Raw genomic sequence first — 25,951 nt, 5'->3', positions numbered from 1 at the left:
TGAACAAAACTTTGACATATATATTTTTAAAAAGAAGACAAAATGAACTTGCTGGAATTCCTTCTGACTGTGAGTTTAAAAGTCTCACCACAAAACCATTGTGTTTTTTTATGATTATATGTACATATATACGCATACTTAATGTATGTAATGTTGATCTAAATAGAGCACACTTAATAGATCACAGTGTTTTAGTTTTACAAAGTTTAAAAAAGTATTAAAAAAAAGTCCTGTGAGTTAAAAAAAGATTCAAAACAAAGGGAAACTAGGCTTTTAACATTGGGTCTTTCTCACCTTAGAATTTTTTTTTTTTTTTTTACTACACACCTCAGAGTACGTAGGTCCCAGATCTTCACACCATCTGTGACAGCACTGGTGAGGAAGATGTTACTTGAATCTGGAGCCTGATGACTGAATGCTGATCCCTTTAAGATACACACAAACACAAAGCCTGAGTTAGAATATCAGGTTTTTTTCATCTCCAGTGCAGAGAAGTTCTGCGGTTGTGATTTGGAAATATCATTTTAAGAAGCATTTATTCTTCCATGGTACTGCCACATTGACACACACACACACAAAAAACCCTCCAATATTAGCACTGGAAGGTAAACTGATAATACCATGTATGTGGTTTTCCATCCACTCGAGACCAATGTTCAAATTTCCTTTGTACATCTGTACAAAAACCTAAATATGGTTTTCAAACCACCTTATCAGATGACATAGTGAAATGCGTGAGCGAGACTGAGGCAGCAAGAGGGGGTTTGGATTGGGGGTGGCGGGGTGGGTGCAGTATAGGGGTGTTTTTTGTTTAGATTTCCATTAAGAGTGTGAGAACTGCAGTCTGAGTGGGCATTTCCATTTCCATTTTCCAAGAATTCTTCCACTCTGATGAGTTCCAGGTGTATCTTTTTTTTGGGTGGAAAAGGGAGATGGAAATATGAAGTCAGTAGAAGCAGCTTCTCATGCTGCCTTTCCAAATGTTTGGTCAGCCTTGTGATGAGACAGCAATAAGGCAAGGGAGAGACGTTGCATGTGCTGTGTCCAAACAGGGGCAATCCCTCTGATCCAAAGGTACTGACCACATTTCTGCCAAAAAACCCTCAGGCTCCCGGGGCAGAGAGCGACGCATTGACGCAACAGCCAAGCTGAAACAACACACCACAGACTCTCCACTATGTGCAGCGCACAATAGCTGGCATGACAAAGAATGTGCACGGCTGGCCTAAAGAAACCCAATCAGCTGTGCTCCTGAATAGGTTGCAGTTGAGTGCGTTAATGCATTTAAACCTGCAGTTATTCGTCTCACCCAGACTGGTCAAAGTGTCATGTATGTGAAGGTCAATGAAGTTTGTTACACCCCATAATGCACATCTGTCAAACTCAACACCGGCCCTTTGTTGCATCAAATTTGACACAACAAAGACAGAAAAAATGAGAAAACAGGCTATCTCTGTGAAAATTAGCAACTAACTCAGTTGTAGATATCTCAGCCACTCCGAATACACAATAAATAAATGTAACTCCATATTATTTGCAGGGGCTCAACGTTTCTCCATGCTTATCTCACATGATTTCAGTCATTTTAATCACAAATTATTGAAAGAACTCTACATTTTTCCAAACTCCTGCAGTTCTTCTCAAACTATCCCACAGATTGTATCCAAATTAAATAAAAAATGGTCACATAGTCAAGGAAATTAAAGTGAAGATCTGGCATTTATTGCTTGGATATTGTCGGTGCCTTACATACTTTACATATCATTTACATGTAAAAGTGCAAACTTGGGTACAATAATGTAGACTAGGCCAAATTCTCAAAAAGATTCCTGGAACTAGTGGTTAGCCGCAATTTTGATGTGCTGGTTCTGAATTTCCATGTTTCCAAGCTGAATTTCAAATCCTTCATGCTCAAATTCACCATTTTAAACTGCTTATGGACATGGTAACAGAACCTCACGATGCAAATGTCGGAAAACTCAGCTACGATGTAGCACTGTGCAGGTGTAAAAAATGCAGTGATACCGGTGAACAACTTGTCTGCATAAATTGAAAACAAATGAATGATTTCATTCACAAAGACATCAAAGATTATCTTTGCACAAAATGTTGTAATGTGGGGGTATGTGCTCCGCAGAGTTTTTTCTGTAATGTAATGTAAATTTAAAGACATCCCAAACTGATTTGACTAAAATTTGACCAAATAAACCGACATCATCAAACTCGGAATATCACCTGTTTCTTTGTAAAATGCTAAAGATTGGCCAAAATCTGCCATTTTGGCAGCAATTTTGATTTTCAATTTAAGAGGTAAAGGGCTCAAGTTACAGCTTGGGAACATTGATATTCTGAATGGGCATACCCAAATTGACCAAATAAGCTTGGTTCCCCACTTAACCCCCAAAAGCTCCTAATATTCACCTTTTTGAGAATCGGGTTCAGTCTAATGTTGAAATTTCTGGTTTTCCTGCCTTAAATCTGTAGGCTAGTAAAATAAAATAAAATAAAATAAAAAGGTGCCATTACCATTTAAAAGCTTGTGGCTTCTTTTTGTTATGGTTGTAATTTCGAACTGAAAAAGTGTTTTTGGTTGGGTTGTGCAAAAATCTTCCTAATACTGTGATGGATGTGGATAAAAGCCCAAGTTGTAAGATTATTGGCCCACTGTAAATGAGGTTCACATTGATTGAAGACAGTGATGTGCAAGGAAGGCCACAGAAACCCACATTTCTCACGGAACACTTCAAGGCCATCACCCAGCACGGATTTTCCTCCTGCAGCCGTAATCCTAATGCACTGGAGGTTTACATTCAAAAATGAATGATATAGAAGTTTTTTGGACCACCTTGACTTTCTTTTCACCATGACCTTTCCATCACAACCTAACACTTATTTCCTCAAAAGAAAATCTGTGTATTATATAACTTGCATAATACTTGAGAAGTCTTATGCAACGCGGTAATCTTTGCCAAATAGTAGACTCCTTAAGAGTGTATGGGAGATGGGGTTCATACTAGCAATTCACGATAAGCCAAGCAAATGCTTTACAGTGTGGCTTAGGTCTAAATATCCTTCAATTCATGGAATGATGAGGTGTTTCTGCTCCTCGCGCTTCCAAAGGTTAGCAGCTCCCGTAGATTTTTTTTACCACAAATTGGAAGCAAACATTGAGAGAAACCTTTCCAAATTTTAGTTTTTGTATAAACAACCTGAACAAATAATTAGGCATCAAATAAAATGGTCACCGTGGAAAGATTTGTTTCCTTTGCGAGTTACTATTGTTGCATAAGCAGTAAAAACGTGCTCACCTTATTTTGAGCGATGCAGTGGACGGCTCTAGTGTGGGCATCAGGAATCTCACAGGCAACCTTGCCTCTATTAATGTCAAACACTTGAACAGACCTATTAGCGCCGCACACCAGGACAATGTCTGAAACAGCTGTCAGGAGAAATCACTTTCCCTTTTTGGGACTTTTACATTTTTTTACAGCCAGCAATATAATACAAAATAACATGTTCAATCAGGGCTTATATAAGGGTAATTCCATGTCATTTCAACAAATAGCCCACGCACTTCGGTTTGATCGGATTAATACATTTTAAGATATAACCAATTTAGTGATCGGGGGGGTATGTGTTGATTTCCACGCGCCCTTATTTTTCTTCCATCTTTAGCTTCTAATATCTCAGGAATTATACCACATAGGAAACTAACATTTGCTGTAGTAATACAACTCTACCTACTCTCTCAAAATATACAAAAAAAGATCTGCTATACACCATTCGGTGGACATGCCAGCTCCTCAAAATTGGAAAAAAGTTGGTCGGGGTTTCGGGCTCGAATATGTTTGGGCCTTCAGTAAACAATTTTGCCAATGCCTCATCTCCCATTGATTTCATCAGCTTTGAGCGATGTATATAGACTGTTTAAATCACCAATGATTCGTTAGATATGTTGTTTGGTTCTTGGGTGATAGTCTCTTGAAATCTTGTGGATGTGGGAATGTAAGAAAAAAAATCTGATCTGTTTTCATTTATAGTATAAAGGTTACTATTTCTTGGGATATAAAACATTTTTTTCTTTATACAACTTCTTCATTTTCATTTTGGAGTCAAACTTTGGGTTATTCCACCACTCCCAAATATTGAAAATCCTTTACACAAGGCCATTGTAGCTGACACATATCCGCCTCGCTTAATTTCAGAATTCTTTGAGTCCAAAATGCATGGGATGTCCTAAAAATGTGTAACACTTTTACCGTTGTTCTTCCAATGCTGATGTAATAACGTTTGCATAAGCTAACGTAATATGTTGCTAATGTTTGCAAACTCGGGAGGTATCGTTTGCTGACATTTTTAGGTTGTTTAAAAAATAAATAAATCAGGTCGTATATACTGTAACTAGGACACAGTGAGGCCATCATATTCCAACTTGTTTTCATTACAAAAGAGTATTTCAACTAATGCTGTAAAGTGCATAGACTCGATTGTCTCTCCTGTTTCTATGATAAATTAATTGATAACCCTTTAAAAAAACATCAAAATTGTATATACATTGTGCATTTTCACTGCATGTGTATATTTGTATAATTGGCTGTACGCAAATAAAAAAAACAGGACTAAATTCACCATAAACACTAATGCCGATAAGCCTCCGAAATTAAAAGACACTAAAACAACCATAGTAACATCAACAGTGGAAGCCCCATGACTACATATGGATAATTTATGAAGCCCATACTGTCTGCTGCGTTGAACATGGAAGTTGTAAAAGTATATTCTTGTAAAAGCAATATTCCCGTCATCACCACGAGCACAGCTTGACCCACATAAATCTATGTTTGTAATAATAACAAATAAAGAAAGGATACAGGAGAAGAAATCATTAATTGCAGAGAAGGTGGTGATTTCTGTTGCTGATGTCGTTTGGAAGCAGCGTCCCTGTTTGATGACACTTCTTTGTTGGTATCTAAAAAGAGAAATATCATTTAATAAGCTGCTGACATTCAGGACTTCTCAAAATCACTGCTTATGACTCTCATCTGTAACAAATCTGTCATACAAGCCTTAAACAAAAAAAAAAAAAAAAAAACGACTAATGAATACAGTGTTCTACTAATAGACTCTCCTTGTAATATTTATTACCTCATGTACAAACCCTGAAAATTAGCAGAAGAAAATCAAGCAGCTTGGGATGAATGAGTCACAGAAAAGTGTCTGTTACAGCTACTGAACAAAGACAGGCTCCCACAAAATAAGCAATACCTCTTCTTAACATATTATTAACTGAAAACGTCTGCTTTGCAAAACCTAATATATGATTTGCAATGACTCATTCAACGATTCAGTAATTATTTGTGTTTTTGTCTCCTACAATTTCTATCATTTTTTTTAGTATAGAGAAATAGCATCCAAAAGGTTTTGATATCAAAAACTCACTTTTTAATTATTTTTTTTTTTTGAACAATACAGAGATTTTGATGTAGATTAATTTTATTTTACTGAACTCGATGTCACTGGCTCGACTCATATTGTCCATTATTCAGTGTTTCTTTGAAGTCCATCACCTTACTTGTAGCATCATGTCATGGGTTTACAGAACAGACAAGTGCACAATACTTGTTCAAAGCAATCGGATGTGCTGTATATGTAGACTATAAAGATAATCAAATCTTAATTTAGCTGGGGATGGCTCCATTTATTCAGATAAATGTGGTTATTTTCCGATATTTTAACTGGGACCGGGTTTGTATTTTATCTGATTACTTATCATCCATGTGACTCCAGCTAGTGATAGCTATATATAATAGAGCTTTTAACAAAATAATACTAATAATAAAGTAATAATAACAAATAATTCCTTTAACGTCACCATCTTTTTTTGCTTTGTGTCAATGTCAGTCATGAGTCAGTGGCCATGTTGGCCATGGTTGGTTATCTAATCTTAAATCTTAAAAACAAATATACTGTAATAATAAGATTAGATGTGGCTGCAGTAAAGACACATTTAAATACCTTTTAATGTCATCGTGTGTGTCATCCACATGATAGAGGTACAACTGAAGTGAAGGTCCAGATGAAAGAAGAATGAATTTGTCAAGATAATAAAACTGGGCTCCTCTAATGGGCTTGGAAAAGGCATTGTTGCCCTAATAAAGGGAAACAAAAATAAATAAAAACACAAATTAGAATATCACAAACATCAAAATATCAAGTCATGGAGGTGCAAATGGGACATTCACCATCACAATGGCAGGCTCTGAGCTGCAGTGAGTCCAGACTCGCAGTGACAGATCATCTGATGCACTCAACCACCACTGCCTGCTCAGACTCCAGTTCACACTGCTTACTGGTTTGTCATGTCCTGCACACAAAGGCAAAGGAAGGAACATGAAGACTGTGGCTGCTTCATTTACTTTTATGGGAATGGAGACCTCTGGTGATTTACAGAGCCCACTCCTGTCTTTTTTCCTCCGTCTGCTGCCTCCTTGCGGCGACTACAAATAAAGGAAAAAGAAGGCTACATAGTTCCACAAAGTTTTTTTTTCATTTTTTTTCCTTCTTTTTAATACAGACAGCAGTGTAAAAATCACATAAAATTCCCGACGTAGGAGTTATACTGACTCTGAGGGGTTTAGCTTATGCAGCCTCATTATGAACTGCATTTTCTTTGGAAAATTAGTTTGTCTAGTTATTATTGTTTTTCCTTTATTTTACTTTTTGAGCAAAATCACCTCACAGGTCAAAGCAGAGCATCTATTAGCTAAATTGAGGCTTCCATATCAAGAAAAAGACAACTCTACAATTCTACACAATAATGCCTAAAGTTGGTTTATAAATATAGATATATATATACAGTAGTTGTAAATAAAGAGCCCCCCAGGAAACCAGAGAATAAACAGGAGCATAAAAGGCTGTGAAGTGATTGTCATCTTTCCACAGTTGAGCTCAACTAACACTCAGTTCACTTTTAAACGTTATATCATTTTCAACACAGACGTTCCAGAACACTCTGATTCCTTGATCCGTTTATGACAAATCTTCATCCAACCAAAATGAAACGCAATCTTTTAACACGTTCTTATGTTGGAAGGAACTAAAAGAAAAGTTTATTGAGAAAAGACAGTCCCTTATCTGTATTTTCGACGGTAGCGGTTGAGTCATTTATTACTGTTTTTTTTTATTACTTTCTTAATCTGAAGCCAAGCATTTATTTCAAGATAAATCAAAGATCACCAGATTAGCGCAAATAGGTTAAAGCATTGTTTTTCAACCTTGGGGTTGTGACCCCATGAGCAGTTACTTGAAATTTAAATGGGGTCACCTGGATGAGAAAAAGGAAGAAAAAAGACAAAAAAACTGTATAAAAATATGTGAGCTGGTGCATCTTGTAACTTTGTGCACTAATTCTGGTCTATTTGTTACACAATTACAAAGATGATCAAAAAATAATTATATAAACTATTATTTGGGGTCGCCATAAATTTGTGATATAAAATGGGGTGACGATCCCAAAAAGGTTGGGGTTAAAGCTACAGCCTGAGCATGAAGCTATTTCTAATACTAATCTTTCTGAATTGTTGAAAAGGTGCAAAGTATTCATCATTAAGGTAAATAACATGTTTGCATAATGTTTACATGGTGATTCTAATACATATTCAAATAGAATTAAGTCTAATATAATCAAGTTAGAGAAAGCAAACATAAGGGTGTAGTGTACTGTAGAATGAAGCTGCAGATGTGGGTTTTACACACCTAGGTAGACAAAGGGCTTGCCAGCAAGGCAGGACTTGTACAATGAAACAGAAGAGTCACCAAGACCACACAGGATGTGTTTTCCATCTCCTGAGAAACACATGGAAATACAGGATTCTCCTGTTGTTAGTTTCCAAGGAACAGATAAAGCACATTTAAATACATTTAAATCATTCCAATGCATTTGAAAGGAGAATAAAGACTGATATATTCACAATGGGATTTTTTTTTATTTTACTTTAATATTGCATCAAACTGTTAGAAATTTGAATAGACTAGTGGTCGACCGATTTAAAAAAAAAATGTAAAAAAATCAGCCGATGGTTGATATCTAAAGCCGATTTTGGAAGCCGATATTTGAGGCCGATATAGTTTTTTTTTAAAGCACATTGATTATGAAAGACAATTGAAACACTCATATGCTATAAATGCGGGGTCCTTCCGTCAGTCAAGCGGTGGCTGCAGCTGCCCACACGAGTGCCTGATCAAATATCCTTATATTTGATCAGGCACTATTATATTATATCCTTATCCTATTATATCGGCTTTTTATTTGGAAGCCTATTGGTTTCTACCTCTCCCATGCACATGCTATTATTATTATTACTTTTTTTGTTGTATATTCAAACTTCCAAATTGATGTTTTTTATGTTCTTTTTTTTCTTTAATGGCTATTCTTAAGTGCTAAATAAAAAAAATTAAAAAAAATTAATAAATAAAAAAATGGCCGATGGCTGATCTTGAAATAAGTCCATATATCGGTCGACCTCTAGAATAGCCATATGGTAAATATTGAAATCCAACAACCCACTGCAAAACGTCTGTGACCCACTTGTGGGACACGAACCAGGAGCTGAGAACACACCAAGAAAATAATACTTCTTTCCTCACCTGAATACTGAAGGCACGATACTTTCTTGTCAGTAATATGTCGGTCGACACATAAAACAGTTGGTGCTGCAGAGTCTGCAGGGTAATCTTTGTGGATCAAATCACTGAAAGACAAAAGCATGTCAGCGTTTATGTAAGAGGCATAAATTCTCCAACTTTCATTTCAATAAAACTGTGACACTTACAATTTTTTGGGGGACTTCTTGGTTGGGGGATTCTTTTGAACATTTGTTTTCGGTGAAAACAGGACTTTTCTGTGAAAATGGGATAAAAAACAAGTATAATATGACACATTATTTCTTGTGAACAGTAAAACTAAAACACAGGCAAATAACTGACTTTCTTAAGGTTTTTAGAGGCTATTTGTTCCATAACACTGGCACTGTAAGTTGAATTTGAATGTGGTAAAAAGACAATGTCATTGTTTACCTTGGGGCACTGGAGTATCCAGATGATTTCACTTTTGAGTTGAAAACCAGAGGCTGTTCCTTTATACCTCCTTTGGTAAAATGGTTTATAAAACACAAAGCAACAAACACATTAGTAGTGCAAAAGGAATGCATGCTTTTTAAACAGGTACTGCTACAAAAATTATACAAAAAAAGTTTTAATGTTTTTGGAAAGTAAACGAGAACACTTGGGAAACACAAAATCTCTTTTACGCATTATCTGCTCAATCATATAAGATACAACAAGACCTTATAAGTCAAACCATGAGGAAATTACAATGGGGAGTTAGTATTGAAGGTTTTTGAAGAAAAGAAAAAAAAAACAACTATCCAGGACACTGGGAGTGCACTTCGTGTCGTAAGAATGAAATACATCAGCCACAAACTGTCTGATGCTTCATTCTGCTCTCCTTTTGCTGACAGGGTCTCTACAATATTATAACAAGCTCACTTTTTCCACTGCCATCAAAACGGGAGCGCCATTCCAAAAACGACTCTGCCGTCAAATACAAGAAAAAGACACATCCTCTCTATGAGGTGACGAAAGACAGAAAAAAAAACAAGATTAATGTGAAATACAGCCTCCACTGCAGTTCAACACTGAATCACCGCAACAAATCTACCAAACAATACACAGTTTGGTCTAGGAGGATTTTTTATATATACATATATAGATATATATTTTGAAAGAAAATCAAAGCTCGGGAAAAAAACTGGCATCCTACCCAGGGGGTTTACACTGCCTTACGCCCTATGTCTGAGGAATTTGCTCAAGCATTCTCCGCGACTCTGTACAGAAAAAGCAGGTACTGAAAACGAGACAAGACGAGACTGACAAAAAACAAATCCAAGGACCACAAATTAATGGCTAATTTAGTCCCACTGATCATTAAACGGGTTACCAAATTCTAATCACCTCATGCTGGAATGAAAAGCTGAGCAATCAGTAGATAAAGGGAGTTGTCTTCCAACCAGGTCAATTGTTCTTGTCCAAACTTCCTCACTCTCAGCTTATGTGTCCTTGGCCAAAGCGCTGAACCAAAGTTGACTCCAGTATCAATAAATCAATAGATAAAGTCAATTCTTAAATCGTTTCCTGTAAACTGGGCCTTCTAAATTGTTGTGTTGAACTTCTCAACCCGTACATTTTGTTCAGGGTTGCAGCTTACAGTACACAGAGCAGAAGCCAGGTTAAGCAAAAGTCCATTGCAGGGAGCAAAGAAATATAATGTCTTTTAACCTTATATACCCTTTTTTTGTTTTTAGGATGTAAGAGGGAAAGCTCACACATACTCAGATATGAAAGACCTTGTCTGAATAAACGAAACCTCAATTTTACAATTCAAAAAGAAGACAAAACGAATCTCGCTGGAAGTGAAACTTCAAAGGAACATCAAAGGCAATCAGCAGAACTCCTCTGACGAAGACTGGCAGTTGACAGTCGAAACATGTCAGGAGATAAAAAATGTCCTGAAAAATCTTGTCTGAATAAACAAAATCTCAATTTTACTATTCAAAAAGAAGACAAAATGAACCTAGCTGGAACTTATGGAAGTCATGTGAAACTTCAAAGGAACCATCAAAGGTGATCAGCAGAATTTCTCCGACAAAGACTGGCAGTTGACAGTCGAAACATGTCAGGAGATAAAAAATGTCCTGAAAAATCTTGTCTGAAAAAACAAAACCTCAACTTTACTATTCAAAAAGAAGACAAAATTAATCTCGCTGGAACTATATACTCAGATAGAACTAGCAAACTCAGCCCAGAGACACTCAGGGCCCTATTTTGTCTATCTAAACAAAAGTGTGTATGTGTGCTTGGATTTGTTGCCTGCAACGTGAAAATTGAAAATTAGCCTATTAAAACTGGAAAAAGTGTTACTGTAAGTCTTAAACACACCAAACCATTTTAAAAATATTATTTTTAAACTGTAAACATTAGTTAAAAGGTTAGAGGTCAGAGAGATCTTTGCTTTTGAACTGCAGGCCGACACCTGTAGCGCACCATGGGTGAAATCACTGCGCAACGTGCTGCCACCAGCACTCTGTGTGGTAAAATTGCAGATTCTTAAAACCTGCTTATGCAGATGAAAACTAGCGCTTTGTCTGTGAGCTGAGCTGTATTCTGGCTCTAATTTCTAATCACTTACCTGAAGCGAAGCCTGTTTTCTAATCACTTACCTGAGTAAGGTGTGCTGTACAATCTTCACACTATAGCTGTGTTATGCATGGCCAAAATAGCACAGTCAGTCTAGGTTAGTGCTCCGTTATACCCTTCTAGCTATAGATGGCAGTGCTATCGACTCCTATTCCTAAATCAAGTGAACAGGTGCAAAGCCACAAAAAAGATAAACACATTGATTTACTTGCATTTTATCCCTAAGTGATAACTTAAAACCCTCTGATCTGTTTGAATACTGTGTTTATACTGTGTTTTAGATTTTTAGTATTTCTTAATAGCTTCTAGTTCTGCTCAAATCAGAGAAAGAAAGGGAAAACAAATGCCCCGTGTTGCTTCTATTAGCAGTAATTCTAAATTTATTGGGTTATTTGCACACATTTCGACTCTAACCTATAAAAGCAGGAATCTTAATTCATACAAACTGCATGGGTAGCTGACTTTATAATGCCCAGAGTTGATGAGATACAGGTCATAAAGCCCAATTCGAAGAACTTGAAACAGTTTCTGACCTAAAATCAACCATATGTCGAAAACACACTTTAGTCCAGAGTAGCCAATTACTTGCTATTACTCACAAACTCCATCGCCCCTTGCTGCCATACAACTTTCATTCATTTTAATGGCCCAGTAAGATTGCATAATTTAAAATTACTTGACAGCAGACTTGATTTCAGTGATTTGACGGTTCAGGTAAAATTGAGCAAAATCCCAGCAATTTGTCCTGCTTTCGCTTTTTTATTTCCACTCATTAGTTACAATATAGCATTATGACAACAATTCAAAATGACATTTTATGTTAAGACGTCCCAGTAGTTGAGCTCACTTCAGGAGGTTCAATCATGGCATTTTCAATTCAGAGTACTTATAATACAAACTCACACAGTTTAGGATGTAGGTTTGTGGTTCGTGTCTGGATTTGACTAATGATGATACGTAATATATTATATTAAAAATCGTTGGGTTGCTTCTGATCGGTATGAGATTATATCATCATTATCGTCATTTAAGTCTCTGTTTGATGCATATTATTTTTTAAGTCCTGCACAATATTTGAAAAGAAAAATCAGTATTATAACTCTTGAAAAGACAGTTTAAGTTACATCCAGTTATGTTCATGCAGATACTTAAGGTTTTTAATAATGGCTGTAAACAGGTTTTACACGACAGATGCTTTGGAGTTGGGTATGTGTTATTGTACCTTTTTTTAAATCAATCTTCCCTAAAATTAGAAGAATATAGACAACATTTTATTGAGGTAAAAGTTTGACATATATACAGTTTTCGCTAATCGATAACCTATTTTTACCTTTAAATGTGAACTGAAAACTCACTTGAGAGATTTCTAAAAAACCCAACCCGACTCCATTCATGCAACATGATTCCTCACTTACAGTGTAGTTTGGAGAGAAAGCTATGGCAGCTGATGCTTCTCATCTCAGACAGCCAACAGTCCTGCTTCCCTTCACGATTATGTTACATGGCAATGTCACATGACTACAGATACTTAATATTCCCTCACAACGCTCCTACAGAAACTCTATAACAGACTTGTGCCAGACTTACGTTAGAGGATTAGTGTCTAGAGTCTAAAAGGTATGTGTTGTAATTCATGAATGGGGTGGATATTATTGAGAATACAGATTTGAATTTGTCCTTAAATGCTTGTGGATACAGTAGCATAGTCTAGAATAGTGGTTCTCAACCTTTTCAGCCTGCAACCCCCAAAATAAAGGTTCCACTGTTATCCAGGTGGTTTGATATTATTTGGGCCATAGTATATAGTCATCTTAAAGATGTAAATCCTTGTTTTAGTGATAAACAAAAGGGGTAAAAGTGACCAAAAATTATGGAAAAGGGGGTGAAATTAGATTTTAAAAACTACAAAAAAGTGGTAAAAAAAGGATTCAAAGTGTCAATATTGGAACAATTAGTAGGAACAATTCATTTAAACTGGCAAATATTGGGCATGACAAATTATGAATGTGGCAAAATAATAAGCATGAAATATAATGAAAAGAGGTTAAAAGGGACAATAATGGGTCAACGTATGCGGCATTAGGTGGGAAAAGTCATAGAAAGGGTTTATAAGTGCCGAAAATGTCTTGAAAGTGAAAAAATGTGCAGAAAAGGCATTGAAATTTGATGGAGAAGTGGCAGAAATGGGAGTAATGTAGCAAATGTGAATTAAAAAAAGTAAAAGTATGGCAAAAAAAAGTGATAGAAATAGATTAAAATATGGCAAGTTTGGTGTAGTTGCAGAAAAAGGGTAAAAATATGCACAAATGGGCTCAAATTGTTCAAGAAATATTATTAGTTTACTGGTGTACCGACCCCAAGGTTGAGAACCACTGGTCTAGAAGAGGCTAAATCTTAAACTGAAAGGATCTATTCAAACACCAGTAAATACTAGGAAATCTAAAGGAAAATGTAACATTAGTCTTTCATGGTTTAATAGAATATTATTGTTAGATTAACAAAGACATTTCTAAACTAACTAAAGCACAAAACAAAAAAACCATCTGGCCAAGTAATACAGGCCATGAACCAGTTCGTTACATAAAAAAAAAATAGGTCACACATTAAAACTTGGATTCATCCAACAGCTGTAGTTCCTTAATATTTTATGTGGGTGATGTTGAGTGAGTGGTGAGGCTTCTGACAAAACTTTGATCCTGACCTTTCTTTTTAGGGAGGTTGGATTCCTTCTTCTTTAACTCGGCATTCAGAGGAGACTGGAGCAGTGGTGGGGAGCTGAAAACAAGGAAAGGGTAATATGAGGTGAAAGGAGTTACTGGAAATGAAGAAGCACAATTTCTTTTTCCACCGCTATGAATTATAAGGCTGTCTAATTCCCTGCACCACAATGTTGGTGATTCGCGAAAAAGACACATGGCGTGTATAATTATAATAGAGTAATTAATTATGGAAATGTCAATGTCTTACTGGATGCCAAATAAAAAATACACTTCACTTGCAGCTTTAAAAGCTGGTGAGGTCAGATGTCTCCTGTCCAAAAGTAAGTAGCAGAGATCTATGAGTCCATTGTTGTTACAGGCTGCAACAAGGTAACAATATGACTCCAATTTAGGTCATTTGTGTAAATTAAAATGAAAACATTTGATAAATTATATGAATAGATTATCCCCCAAAAGAACATCAAACAGCTACAACTGGTTCGCAACACCGCAACAAAGAGGTCAGAGCACATCACTCCAGTTTTAAAGTCTTTACACTGGCTCCCAGTCAGCCTCAGAATAGACTTTAAAGTTCTGCTGCTGGTGTATAAATCTGTGAATGGGTTTGGTCCAGAATACATCAGTGAGATGTTCGTCAGGTATGAACCCAGAAGGTCTTACAGATCTATGGACACAGGTCAGATAGTGGAGCCCAGAGTTCACAGCAAATATAATGACACTGATTTTAGTTGTTATTCTGCAAAGAAGTGGAACAAACTCCCAGCAGAGCTGAAGTCAGCATCCAATATGAACATTTTAAAATTTTAATTAAAGACACTTGTTTTTTCTACTGCATATGACTGAGAGGGAGATTATTTTTTTATCACATTATTGTTGATTTAATATTTTGACTGCTGATTTTAAATGTTCTTATTGATTTTTAGACTGTTAAATGTTTTCTGTTGCACTTTTTAAGTTAATTGAATTGCCTTGTATATGAAATGCGCTATACAAATGTATTTATTTATTTTTTTACCTTGCCTTATTCTTTAATCATTTGCACAGTGCAGTTAAAACATTTATTAATGACATAGTTGAATTAATTAGTATTAGTTAATTACATTTATCAAACTCCAACTAAGTACAATGTGTTAAACATTTCCCTCAAACAAATAAGTGGGCCTGCATTGGAAAATTGTCACGTCCTTTGCTTTAACTTTCATTTAGTTGTAAAGACTAATGGAATTTCTCTCCTTTTTACATCAAAGGGCTTCCATTGGTCAGAAAGTTTAAGTGTATACTTCCTCCTACTCCTTTTCAAACATGTAATGGTATTCACTTAGATAATTCGTTTATTTTCCTTGTGTTTTTGATTATATATCGACTAGTACAGTGCCCGTCGGAAGTATGTATTCATATAGTGGGGGCTTAAGTATAGTTGTCAATCAATTATGGCCAAATGAGTATGTGTTTGAAGGTTGGATGTACAAAGAGGTGTACAGACTCTGTACTCTCTGTAGTGTTATAAAGGGGCATATTTGCGGGTGCAAAGTAAAATAGCGTGTGCAGTACAAAAACGTTTTTAATATTGACCTTTAAACCAAAACAAACTGCGACGTCATGAACCGGTGACCTGGCCCACAATCGGAAGTACCACGCGGAATACAGAGACGGAGTCGTAATCTTAAAATTAAAATGAACGTTTTGAACGTTATGCAACACCAAATTACTCCAAAATGACGCGTACGCACACTCTGGGTATTTGCAAGCCATTGACAAAGTTTCAGGTCGAACAGACACAGCGTCGAGGAAATATTCGCTCCGCAAACACACACGCACACACACAGACCTTTCTTGCTTTTATAGGTAGATGTTGTTTTTCATTATGGAATACAATGTACATTGTGTTTGTGTTCAAAATAAAACTAAATCAAATCTCAAAGTGACTTTTGATAAATCTACCGGTAGTATGATAATATCCTCTTTCATTTAGGAGATATTAAGTTGACGTTTACCTTGGGAACACCGAAAGTCCTTCGGCACTTGTCCACATCCTACCGAGGTCATCACAGACACGCAACTCCAATAAAGCCACGATTGGAGAAAACAAAGAACTTACCAGAAAGAACATCTGTGTGAAAAGAAGGTTTGGTCAGATCTCAACGATTATAATTGACTCTGTTGGAACACCAAAAATGTCTTTCTTTCTCTTCAGGAAAAAGACAAATTACAAAATAAAATGGTTGCTGAAAAGAAAAGGAAGACGTTAACATCAGAGTATGTTTTGCACAATGCTAATACTGATACTAAGGACATCTTTAACATGCTAACAAGTATGACAACGGTGATTTAGTGACTGCTAAGCACCATATTTAGCCAAAAATACAGCTATAAATTCAAAAGGGGATTTGCTTTGAATACACAACCTGAAAAAAGGCAATCTGCAACCAAACCCAGGGATCCTGAGGGAAATGAGAATCTTGGAATAACGATGGTTAACAGTCTCTATTTGACATTTGCCACATATGGAGAATTTTCAATGTCAATAAAAATACCTTATCGTGCCTTAAAGAGATGACCCATGAACCAGCTCTGGAGACACTCAGGTCAGGGTGGTCTACAACAAGAAGATAGCATACTATGAGTTCACAAAGGTACATCACTGGGCAAAAGGGCTGCTTTGACATACAGTACAACAGAAGAAGCCATTCTACACAATTTAACAGTTTGATGTTTTACTCAAAGTGACAGAAAATAATTATTTTCGAGTTTAATATGGCTTTTTATGTTTCTTAAGGAAAACATTGGTTAGACAACAAACCAGCAGCCTACCTTTGAAATATAGCACTGTTTGGAGTTCTGAAGTGGCCACATCCACCACATATAGGCCATCAGAGCTTCCAATACAAAACCAGCTGTTGTTCCCAGAGGCGCACACACACAGAAGCACATGGAAAAACCGTGTTAAAGGATTTGCCCTAAAAGCATTTTTTAGGATCATTTGTGGAAAGACAACGAAAAACCACAAACTGAAGAAAAACGTTCTTATGGAATGGAGCGGTAAGGAGTGTACACCATAAGAAAGTTTTAATTCAAGTTTCCTTTGACTTCATCTAGTCTAAACTAGCATATACTGTATACACTCAGCAAAATGGAAAGTGCTGAGTGTATATATGTGTGTGTGTGTGTGTACAGTATATACATGTACCTTCTTTTATATACAACATTTAACAAATTACTCTGATTAAAACTGCAAACAAATGCTTTCTTTACATATGTAAAATACACAAAACCTGTTGAATTTTAGAAGATATTTCAAGGGATATTTGTTCAGGTTGATATCAATCTATAGATGTTCATATATTGTAATAACCTTGAACAAGACATTGGTGAAAAAATGTAGTAGGATGATAAAATCTAACTGATCATGTAAAACTCTTTAAGATCACAAAAGTGTTTAGAGTTTAAGTGGGCATTATAAAGATAAAACAAAACATTGAAGCTTTATTTAATAAAATATGACAGACTATACATTGTTGCATAGAATGTATATCACTTGTGTGCTGTAACACTGGATCTTGCTAAAGTGGACAGGTGCAGCTGTTAGTCACCAAAGACGTCGCTTTAAATCATTTCATTTTCATTTCTGGAATTTTGTCAGATCAGAGGGAAAATATGCCATTTTATTTCCAAATCTATGTTTGGATTTCTTTGGTAATATTTTGGCTTTGAGAAAAAATCCCTGAGTCCTGGCAAAGATTATGAGTTCTAACGGTATCATGTCTTTATTCAACAACAAGGTTCTCCATCAAAATGAAGAGGAACAGTTTGCTGTTGGAAAGAAGTAAAAAAAAAAAAAAAATGAAGGTATGTTAATTCATTTGGACTGTTTTTAGGGTTGGAGAGTCATGCCAGTTACAATCCTGACAACTGGACTTAACATTCAGCTTTGGTTTTTTAGAAACTAATGACTGACCCAAATCAAGGCTCTTAAGCCTATTATTGTCGTCCATTAAATGAACAGTTTGACCATCTGTGTAGAAGATGTAGGCTTACAAATGAATAACAAGATTTCCTTAAAGTCGGATAAGGTTGAAAACACATGGACGTTAAAAAAAATAAAAAATAAAATCTGCTTACCTCTTTTTATCCGCACTCAGATCTGGAATCTGGCTCCATGAGGCCATCCTGAGGACAGGTTTGGAAACCACTTCATCTGATTCTGTCTGATTGACTCCTGGAGAGCATACAGTATAAATATATAATATTAATTAATGTTATTATTTTTGTTTGTTCATTTCATCACCTTGGTATTACTATCTATGCTGACTTCATTTTAATTTTAATATTTAATTTGTATATCACTTATACTAAATTACCATTGTGTCATTTAATATATTGCATATACCTGTAATATTTACCCTATACATTATTCTAACATCATTCCGATCACTTCTCACATCATGTACATAATATTTAAATAAGTTTTTTGTTTTTTTTAACATGATATGATCCTCCATGTGGTCTCGTTTCATCACCTCCTTGCTGGTTTACAGTTCTCTGATGTCTCTTTTCCATCATCTGGAGGTCCATTGTCATCACCAAATGACACTGGTAGCAATCATTAAGAGAAAAGCACCACATCTGAAACAAGCAGGTAAAGTCTGAGGTGTTCTGCCCTTGAAAAGAACTTTGATCTTTTAAAAGTTGATCATTTTATAGTTACAGACCTGTCCATCAACAGAGCCAGTAATAAGGTGTCTGTCCTCTAAGAATAATGCAGTGCTTAGAGGAAACGCTGAAATGATGAAGAATTAAACAAGTTTCAGTCCCCTAGTCACATACAAAGCCAACAGGTAAAATTATGCATTTATATCATGCTAAAGCCTAAGTTGTTACAAACATGTTTTAGAATTTAAAAACAATTTTTAACTCAATTTTTAAGTATTTGAAAATTACACTTTTAGTCTAGAGCCTAGCTTCCCAAAGTGTGGTACGGGCACCCCCAGGGGAACGCAAATTGTCAAAGGGGGTACGTGAATGAAAATTAAAAACACTGACAACATTGGAAACTAGTATATAAATAGAGCAGTTAATGTTTATGCTAGGTTAATGCCATAATGCTAGGCTAATGCTATTGCTCGGTAAATGCTAATGCTAGGTTAAAGCCAATGCTCGGTGAATATTAATGTTAGGCTAATGCTAAGTTAGTGCTATTGTTAGGTTAATGTTAAGTTAATGCTAATGCTAGGTTAATACTAATGCTAGGTTAATGCTATTGCTGTTATACTAGGTTCATGCTAATGTTATTGCCAGGCTAATGCTAAGTTAAAGCTAATGCTAGGTCAATGTCAATGCAAGGCTAATGCTATTACTATGTTAACGTTAATGCTAGGTTAATGCTTGGTTAATGCTAATGCTAAGTTAATACTATTGCTAAGCTAATGATAATGCTAGGTTAAAGCTAATACTTGGTCAATATTAATGTTGGGCTAATGCTAATATTAAGCTAATGCTATTGCTAGGTTGATGCTAATGCTAGGTTAAAGCTAATGCTAGGTGAATATTAAGGTTAGGCTAATGCTAAGTTAAGGTTAGGGTTGACCAGGATCGTTATCAGGCTTCTGCAGAGCTTGATGATGAGTTAATCATTTGAATCAGGTGTGTTGGAAGAGGGAAACATCTAAAAGATGCTGGATAGGGGCCCTTGAGGACCAGGATTGGGCACCCCTGGTCTAGAGCAGTGTTTCTCAAAGTGTGTGGCGCGCCCCCTGGTGGGGAATGGATGTATGACAGGTGGGGCGCGACAAACAGGACATTTTCAATTTCATGCCTGGTTTTTTTCATTGACATTAAAGATCATGAACACTAAACAAAACGCCTATACACAAAGAAAGTAATAAAGTGAAGCCTAAATATGTAGCATAAATTAAAAGAGCATTAAGTTATTCGACTGCATATGGACCAGGAACAAAATGTAATGTAACACTAAAAAAATAATTGAGGATGGTGTGTGAAGTGGAGCGCGACAACAAACAATCTTTCAATAGCTGACTTAAACACTGCTAAATTTTAAAATTTAGCATCAAACCTGAAAGCACGAATGACTGGTAGAGAACATCTTCATTTTGTAAATCCCAAACCTAAAATAAAAGAATAGTTGGAAGAAAAAAAATCACATGTAAATGAGTATTGCACCAAATTAAATATAATGTTAATATTAAAAATAAATAAAAAAAAATTTAAAAATTAAAAGAAAAACCCTACCCTAAACATGCGGTCTTCTGATGTAGAGACAAGAATATCTGGATCCCAGGGACAAAACTCTGCTGATGTTAATGCTCCCAGGTAGCCAGTCAATGTCAAAATGACCTGTTGTTGCTGAAGTTGTCACAGAAAAAAAGAAACTGTAATATTGTACTTCTCCTGTTTGAATTTAAAAAGCGATTGGAGAAACCAAGGCCACTCACATAAAAAACCAAAGAGCATAATATCAATATTAATATAATACAGTATATGAAATGGTTTGTGATAATAATAAACAATACCTTTGAACTGAGAATATATATTGTTGCTCCTGAGCACACAGCCACTCTTTCATCAGCGTAGCAGAATGAAAGGTGAACAACTTCACCAAGTAACTTCCCGATAATAATCCCATCTGCGACCTTGCCTGCAAAACAAATCCTAAAATTAAAATTCAAACCAAAAAGGATGTCCACAAAGCATGCACCGAAGCAATCTGCTGTGGTTACACTAGATGGCAGGCTTGTATTTCACAAAGATGAACACAGTCTGGACCACTCAACATCACATTAGTCCAACATTGTTTTTCTTACCCTGCTGTACTTTTTGTTTGCACAATTCAATGTCCCACACGACAATATAGTCTGCCGAGGCCGAGCACAGTAAAAGAATGTTTCCGTGTCCAAAAGTCATAGCACTGACGTCCCTATGATGACCTGTAAGCAGCAGTGGCTGTGAAAAGAAACACATGCAAGTCATTTATTACCACAAAGCAAATAGATACTATATACAAACAAATATCACAGATAAATTCATATCAACAAGAGCCCGACCAGCTGATTATCTGTGCCGATTTCAGCTATTACTGATTAATCGACATCAGTCACCGGCTCAGGCTGATTAATCGTTTGGGTCTACAATACGTAAATGATGTATTCACTTTTTTCTGTGTGGAATTTTGTTTGCTCTGTGATTTCCGAATTATAACTTTTCACTTTTGAATCAGCAGTAATGATTACAAAATGACACACTGGGAGAAGTGCACTAGTTTATTTTAACAGTAACGGTATTGGTCAAGCTCTAAAATGAACTTTGGATAAGACTTTACTTGAAGTTTTATACATAAGGCTGACATTACGCTGTCTAAAGTTTGTATGTTACCTAACCCTAACCCTACCAAACCCACTAGATCGCTCCACCTAAACCAGAAAATGCCAACATAGCTCCAAAGGTGTCATTATTTAGACACTTAATGACAGCCTTCATGACACCTTATTCATGCTAATGAGAGATAATGACAGTGTAATGTCAGCCTTATAAAACTTCAAATAAAGTGTGACCGAACTTTGTACAAGTATTTAGTTTCTTAAGGACAAAATACAAAGTTGTCAGCCTAGCCCTATATTCACATTACATTGTGGGGAAATATTTGTCCAGATTTGCGTGGCTAAAGTTTAAAAAATGTGTTTTATTTACAGTATTGCAACATGAAATGAGTGGAATGGCACCAACATTTTACTAACATTAAATGATGAACTGACCTCTTTTTGTCTGTCCAAATGATCATAGACCATTAGGTCCTTTCCGTGCACCGGCATGCAGCAGTGAGAGCCACAACAGGCGAGCTGCTGTAGGGACAGCGCACGGTCACTTTTCAGCCTCATCTTCTCAATCATCATCTCTGCTGTCACTTCATTCACCACAGACGTCCAGCTGCTAAGAGAAAATAATGTAAAATTGTAATGGCCAAACTACTTTGTATATCAAGAGTAGTGGCGCCCCCTCCCCCCCAACACGCAGAACACGTGGTGTTTGTAGGGCCTCATTTCGCACGAGGGGACACATTTGAGTATGCTACGCGCATATGCACTTCCGTGAGGCGCAGAAGAAGAGCAACAGAGGGGTACCATAGAGTAAGGGAAAATAAGCACTAATTAAAGCTGCAATATGTAATTAGGGGCCAAGTCCATGGATCTGGGAGCCGCGCATGGGAGGGTTATACAGTTTTGAGGGTTGGTCCGGACCCCACCATTTACCTCGAATGCAAAAAATGACATATGTCCGCTAGTTTTGTTTTGGTTTTATGTGGTCAAAAATCATCTTATTATACTGTATTGTATAATGTAATCCGTGTTCTGAGTGAACATTGAATCTTTTCTCCTTCTCCTGGCTCTGTAAATGAGCTTTAGAAATACAGAAATACAGGAGTATGATGCTGGACTTCAGCCAATCAGAGATCTTTCTGCAAACAGGGCGATCCCATGAGCTGTTTTAAGCATTACTATTGGCCGCTCGAGCTGCCCATCAAAAGTCTATGCTCGTTCCCGATTTGGGAGTATAGGACAGTCCCATGGCTTTATATTCCAGTTGAAGTCTCTAACGCAGCTTTTAACACAGCGGTTACATGGCAAATCAAGAGGAAAAAAGAACACCAAGGGGGAGAAGCAAAAGAATAAAGGCACAAATGTGTTCAGGAGGAACGGCGGACTCTGCGGAGGTTCCTCTGACGGAATGCCCGCAATCCGCTTTCAGTCAGTGCGCAGTCTGCCCTGAGTCAGAGAGAGAGAGAGCGATAACAAACAAAATAAATAGCTTATTAAGAATTATCTAAGGTGGAAGGGACAGATCCTGTCGAAAACTCTCCAATAACACAAGATAAAGTCCCTACATTTGTTTACTCGTCTTTATGGAGAAAACAGTCGCAAAGAGTTCCACAGTTGTGCGCGTGCACGCAAGCATTCCCAAGAAGACCGGTGAATTTTTCAGGAGGTGGGGGTGGAGTGTGAAGCGCCTCACAATTCTACATATTGCAGCTTTAACTAGATATGATAGGTGGGAGGAGCATGCACAGACATGGTGTTAGTTTTTACTTTCACAAACAGGTTATGAAAATGTGCACTTTTGCCACACAGAGGGCTGGTGGCAGCACGTAGCTGCCCAGTCTAAAACCCACCTGCTTCATTTGCACTATAGTTCACTAGTGAACATGTTACCTCAGGAAATGCAGTATGTTAAAGGTATCTTAAAGGTCTATGTACATGTTAACAAGTAACAAGAACATTCCTTGCTAGTTAGTTATGTTGGGTCTATTGTGAGTTTACAAGTAAACAAGTATGCTTCAAAATTGTACAACATTGTATCAGATGCTGAACGAGCTGAAAAATTAGCCGATTCTGACAAAATACTAGTAAATAATGAAATGGACTAGATTTAAATAGCGCTTTCATGACAAAGTAGTTCCAAAGCGCTTTACAATATCAGCTCATTCACACAGGATCATCACTGAATATAATTAAATGTACAATATTATAAAACAAGCAGCATTTTTTACTTGATTCGGAAATTTAGCTGAATAAGTAACTAAATGTACAATATCATAAAACAAGCATGCAGCTTCATTCAGGAATAACACTGAATTAGTCATTACATTTTACAACATTACAATATAGATCACTTTGATCACAAACATATGCACACTGAGAACATCTGCTAGTTAATCTTTACTGGGTGTTTTAAGGATATTAGACCTACTTTAGTCGTTTTTGAATGTCCTACGATCAGCCTCCCCTGTGAAGTGTAGCTTCTGCGCTTAGCCTGAGTTACCATGACGACGCTCAACGTTAGGCTGTTCTGCAAAGCTGCTTTTAATGACTAAATGTGTATCATAACGCACACTTAAACACATAGTTATTAGATATGAAGGTCTTAAAAAAATTAGTAATGGCTTATTGTTGTGTTTGATTCTATATAAATAAAGTTGAATTGAATTTCAAAAATACAAAAATACATACAAAAGTATCAGGAAAAGATCAATAAAATAATTTTGTGCGTATTTATATTGTTAGATAAGTGCAATGGTATTCTGATTTGGCAGCTTCATTGATATATTTCACTACAAAACTGCTATGTTATTTCGTCTTCTTTGTGTATATTGTCTCTGCAATTCTCTTTGTAACCGCAGCGTGGCGATAGAGTACAATCATGATGACCAAGTATTATCTATTTTTGTAACTGACGACAATATAACCTCTTTTGATAAACTATTTATTTATTTGTTATCATATCTGTTTATTCAAGATGGCAAAAAATATACTGCTTTCTGTTGTAGGCTACATTCATTTCGTAATCTAGTAATGAAAAAAAAAACAAGTTAAAATGTTATTATTTACGAGTCAATGGTGTAAGGTCAGAGATCATCCTGTTTGTGTGGATAAACGGATGTAAAAATGGTTATAAAAGTCACGAGGCAGCAGCGGAGGATTCTGGGATGTGTAGTTTGCTTTGCAGTGGCAGCGGATATGACGACAGTGATATGTGGCTGATAGCTGGGGCCGTCCGCAGTCTCTTTTGCCGTAGTTGGATGAATCAGCCGACGTTGACAGTCATTGGGTTATGACAGTGCTTTTCTTGTAGTGCTAACCGGCTAGCCTTTTAGCAGGTTTTCAGATTTCCGTCAGGTGGGAGGAAATATTGGTAGAGTTTTTGGTTTTTTAAGCTAACCCATATTTGTGTTTTTACCCTTTACATCTTTTTTTTGTATTTTACTAAACATGACTCCGTTAGGTTTACAGCTTTCTAGTAACGGAAGCTAGTTTAACTTAGACTGAATGGCTAGCTAGCGTTCTATCCAACTTGTGAATCATCAAACTTAGTGTCTTGGTATTTGTGAGCCATATCGTCTGAGTTACCATCGGTGTCGGCGGCAGCTAGCCGTCACATTAGCAGGGTAGCATCGCAGCGTGTCTGTAAGTAAAGTCCCTCACAGAAGCTAGCACAGTGTAGCGAGCCGGCTGGAGGCTGTAACATGAAAAGGGCGCAGTCTACCACACTAGGTTTTGTTCCTCAGAAAGACATTGTATACAACAAACTTCTGCCTTACGCAGAAAGGCTAGACGACGAGTCGAATGACATTTTAAGTAGAATTAAAGGGAACTTAGGCCGAGCTGTGCAGCTCCGAGAACTATGGCCCGGTGTGCTGTTTTGGACAAGGAAACTTTCCACGTAAGTAGCCTCATTTTCCTCATACCCTAGTGTCCTTATTTCTAAATACACCCACATGTTTGTTGGTGTTAAACACACGAGAACACGTTCATCATGATTACATTAATATAATAATTATTGGTTTCCAGTAAGTTGCAAAAATAATTAGTTAATGTGTACTGATTTCGTTTGATAACATGTTTTTGTGTGTGGTAACAGACCCCATAGTCTGCTGTGTGTGTGTGTTTGATTAGAGACTGTTTTGCTTTCATAACTGGGAGCTGTGGTGTCACTGTCAAACACATAACCTGACCCAGCCACAGTAACATGTTATCACATCGGCCTCGCTTGTGTTCAGCGTGTGACATATTTTTGGGATCCTTGGTCAGATGACAAGCCATATGATTTCGTTACATAGAAATGACACAGTACTTTGTTATGAAATGTTTCTTGTGTTAGTGATGCGGCTAAAGATATCACAGCAGGGCCCACAGAAACTTCATGTCTGATCTGAGGGCCACTTTATCAATATGCATGTCAGCATTTAGAATAATGACGAGTCTGAGCATGAACACAGACAAAAATAAACTAAACTGTTTGTTTTTTATTACTTTCTTTTTGTGTTTTTAGAGTCAGTTTATAAATTTGTCTCATTTTATGTTCTTGTAAATGTTTCTATTATTTTTGTGTTGGTAGTAGTCTTGTTTTTTTTTGTAATTTTGCAGGTTTTTTGTCATCATTATGTATATCTTTGTTGTTGTTCCATATTTTTT

General features: G+C 36.6%; 2 protein-coding genes across 3 annotated transcripts in view; one reads left to right on the top strand and one right to left on the bottom strand.

Annotated features, from left to right (window-relative positions):
* wdr27 (WD repeat domain 27) overlaps positions 1 to 24,397 on the bottom strand; it is a 38,454-nt gene extending 14,057 nt beyond the window's left edge. The window contains exons 1-23 of the mRNA XM_028469589.1: positions 24,368 to 24,397; positions 21,740 to 21,914; positions 20,792 to 20,930; positions 20,501 to 20,625; positions 20,220 to 20,333; positions 20,044 to 20,095; positions 18,683 to 18,750; positions 18,491 to 18,596; positions 18,093 to 18,189; positions 16,785 to 16,867; positions 16,508 to 16,569; positions 16,379 to 16,414; positions 15,968 to 16,083; positions 13,955 to 14,028; positions 9,076 to 9,145; positions 8,832 to 8,900; positions 8,647 to 8,750; positions 7,756 to 7,845; positions 6,243 to 6,364; positions 6,016 to 6,149; positions 4,872 to 4,969; positions 3,309 to 3,430; positions 328 to 425 (exon numbers count right to left, since the gene is read on the bottom strand). Of these exons, the coding sequence (XP_028325390.1) occupies positions 328 to 425; positions 3,309 to 3,430; positions 4,872 to 4,969; positions 6,016 to 6,149; positions 6,243 to 6,364; positions 7,756 to 7,845; positions 8,647 to 8,750; positions 8,832 to 8,900; positions 9,076 to 9,145; positions 13,955 to 14,028; positions 15,968 to 16,083; positions 16,379 to 16,414; positions 16,508 to 16,569; positions 16,785 to 16,867; positions 18,093 to 18,189; positions 18,491 to 18,596; positions 18,683 to 18,750; positions 20,044 to 20,095; positions 20,220 to 20,333; positions 20,501 to 20,625; positions 20,792 to 20,930; positions 21,740 to 21,877 (2,117 nt within the window). The 5' untranslated portion in view covers positions 21,878 to 21,914; positions 24,368 to 24,397. The remainder of the gene's footprint in view (positions 1 to 327; positions 426 to 3,308; positions 3,431 to 4,871; positions 4,970 to 6,015; positions 6,150 to 6,242; positions 6,365 to 7,755; positions 7,846 to 8,646; positions 8,751 to 8,831; positions 8,901 to 9,075; positions 9,146 to 13,954; positions 14,029 to 15,967; positions 16,084 to 16,378; positions 16,415 to 16,507; positions 16,570 to 16,784; positions 16,868 to 18,092; positions 18,190 to 18,490; positions 18,597 to 18,682; positions 18,751 to 20,043; positions 20,096 to 20,219; positions 20,334 to 20,500; positions 20,626 to 20,791; positions 20,931 to 21,739; positions 21,915 to 24,367) is intronic.
* Positions 24,398 to 24,531: 134 nt separating this feature from the next.
* Positions 24,532 to 25,951, top strand: part of psme4a (proteasome activator subunit 4a) — a 28,051-nt gene continuing 26,631 nt past the window's right edge. For both annotated transcript variants that reach the window (XM_028469588.1, XM_028469587.1), the window contains exon 1: positions 24,532 to 25,199. In XM_028469588.1, the coding sequence (XP_028325389.1) occupies positions 25,003 to 25,199 (197 nt within the window). In that variant the 5' untranslated portion in view covers positions 24,532 to 25,002. The remainder of the gene's footprint in view (positions 25,200 to 25,951) is intronic.

The sequence above is a fragment of the Gouania willdenowi genome, chromosome 15 (genome assembly GCF_900634775.1).
Source record: "Gouania willdenowi chromosome 15, fGouWil2.1, whole genome shotgun sequence".
NCBI classification, from domain to species: domain Eukaryota; kingdom Metazoa; phylum Chordata; class Actinopteri; order Blenniiformes; family Gobiesocidae; genus Gouania; species Gouania willdenowi.
Note: the sequence above shows the minus strand (reverse complement) of the source record. Positions and strands in the feature narration are given on the sequence as shown.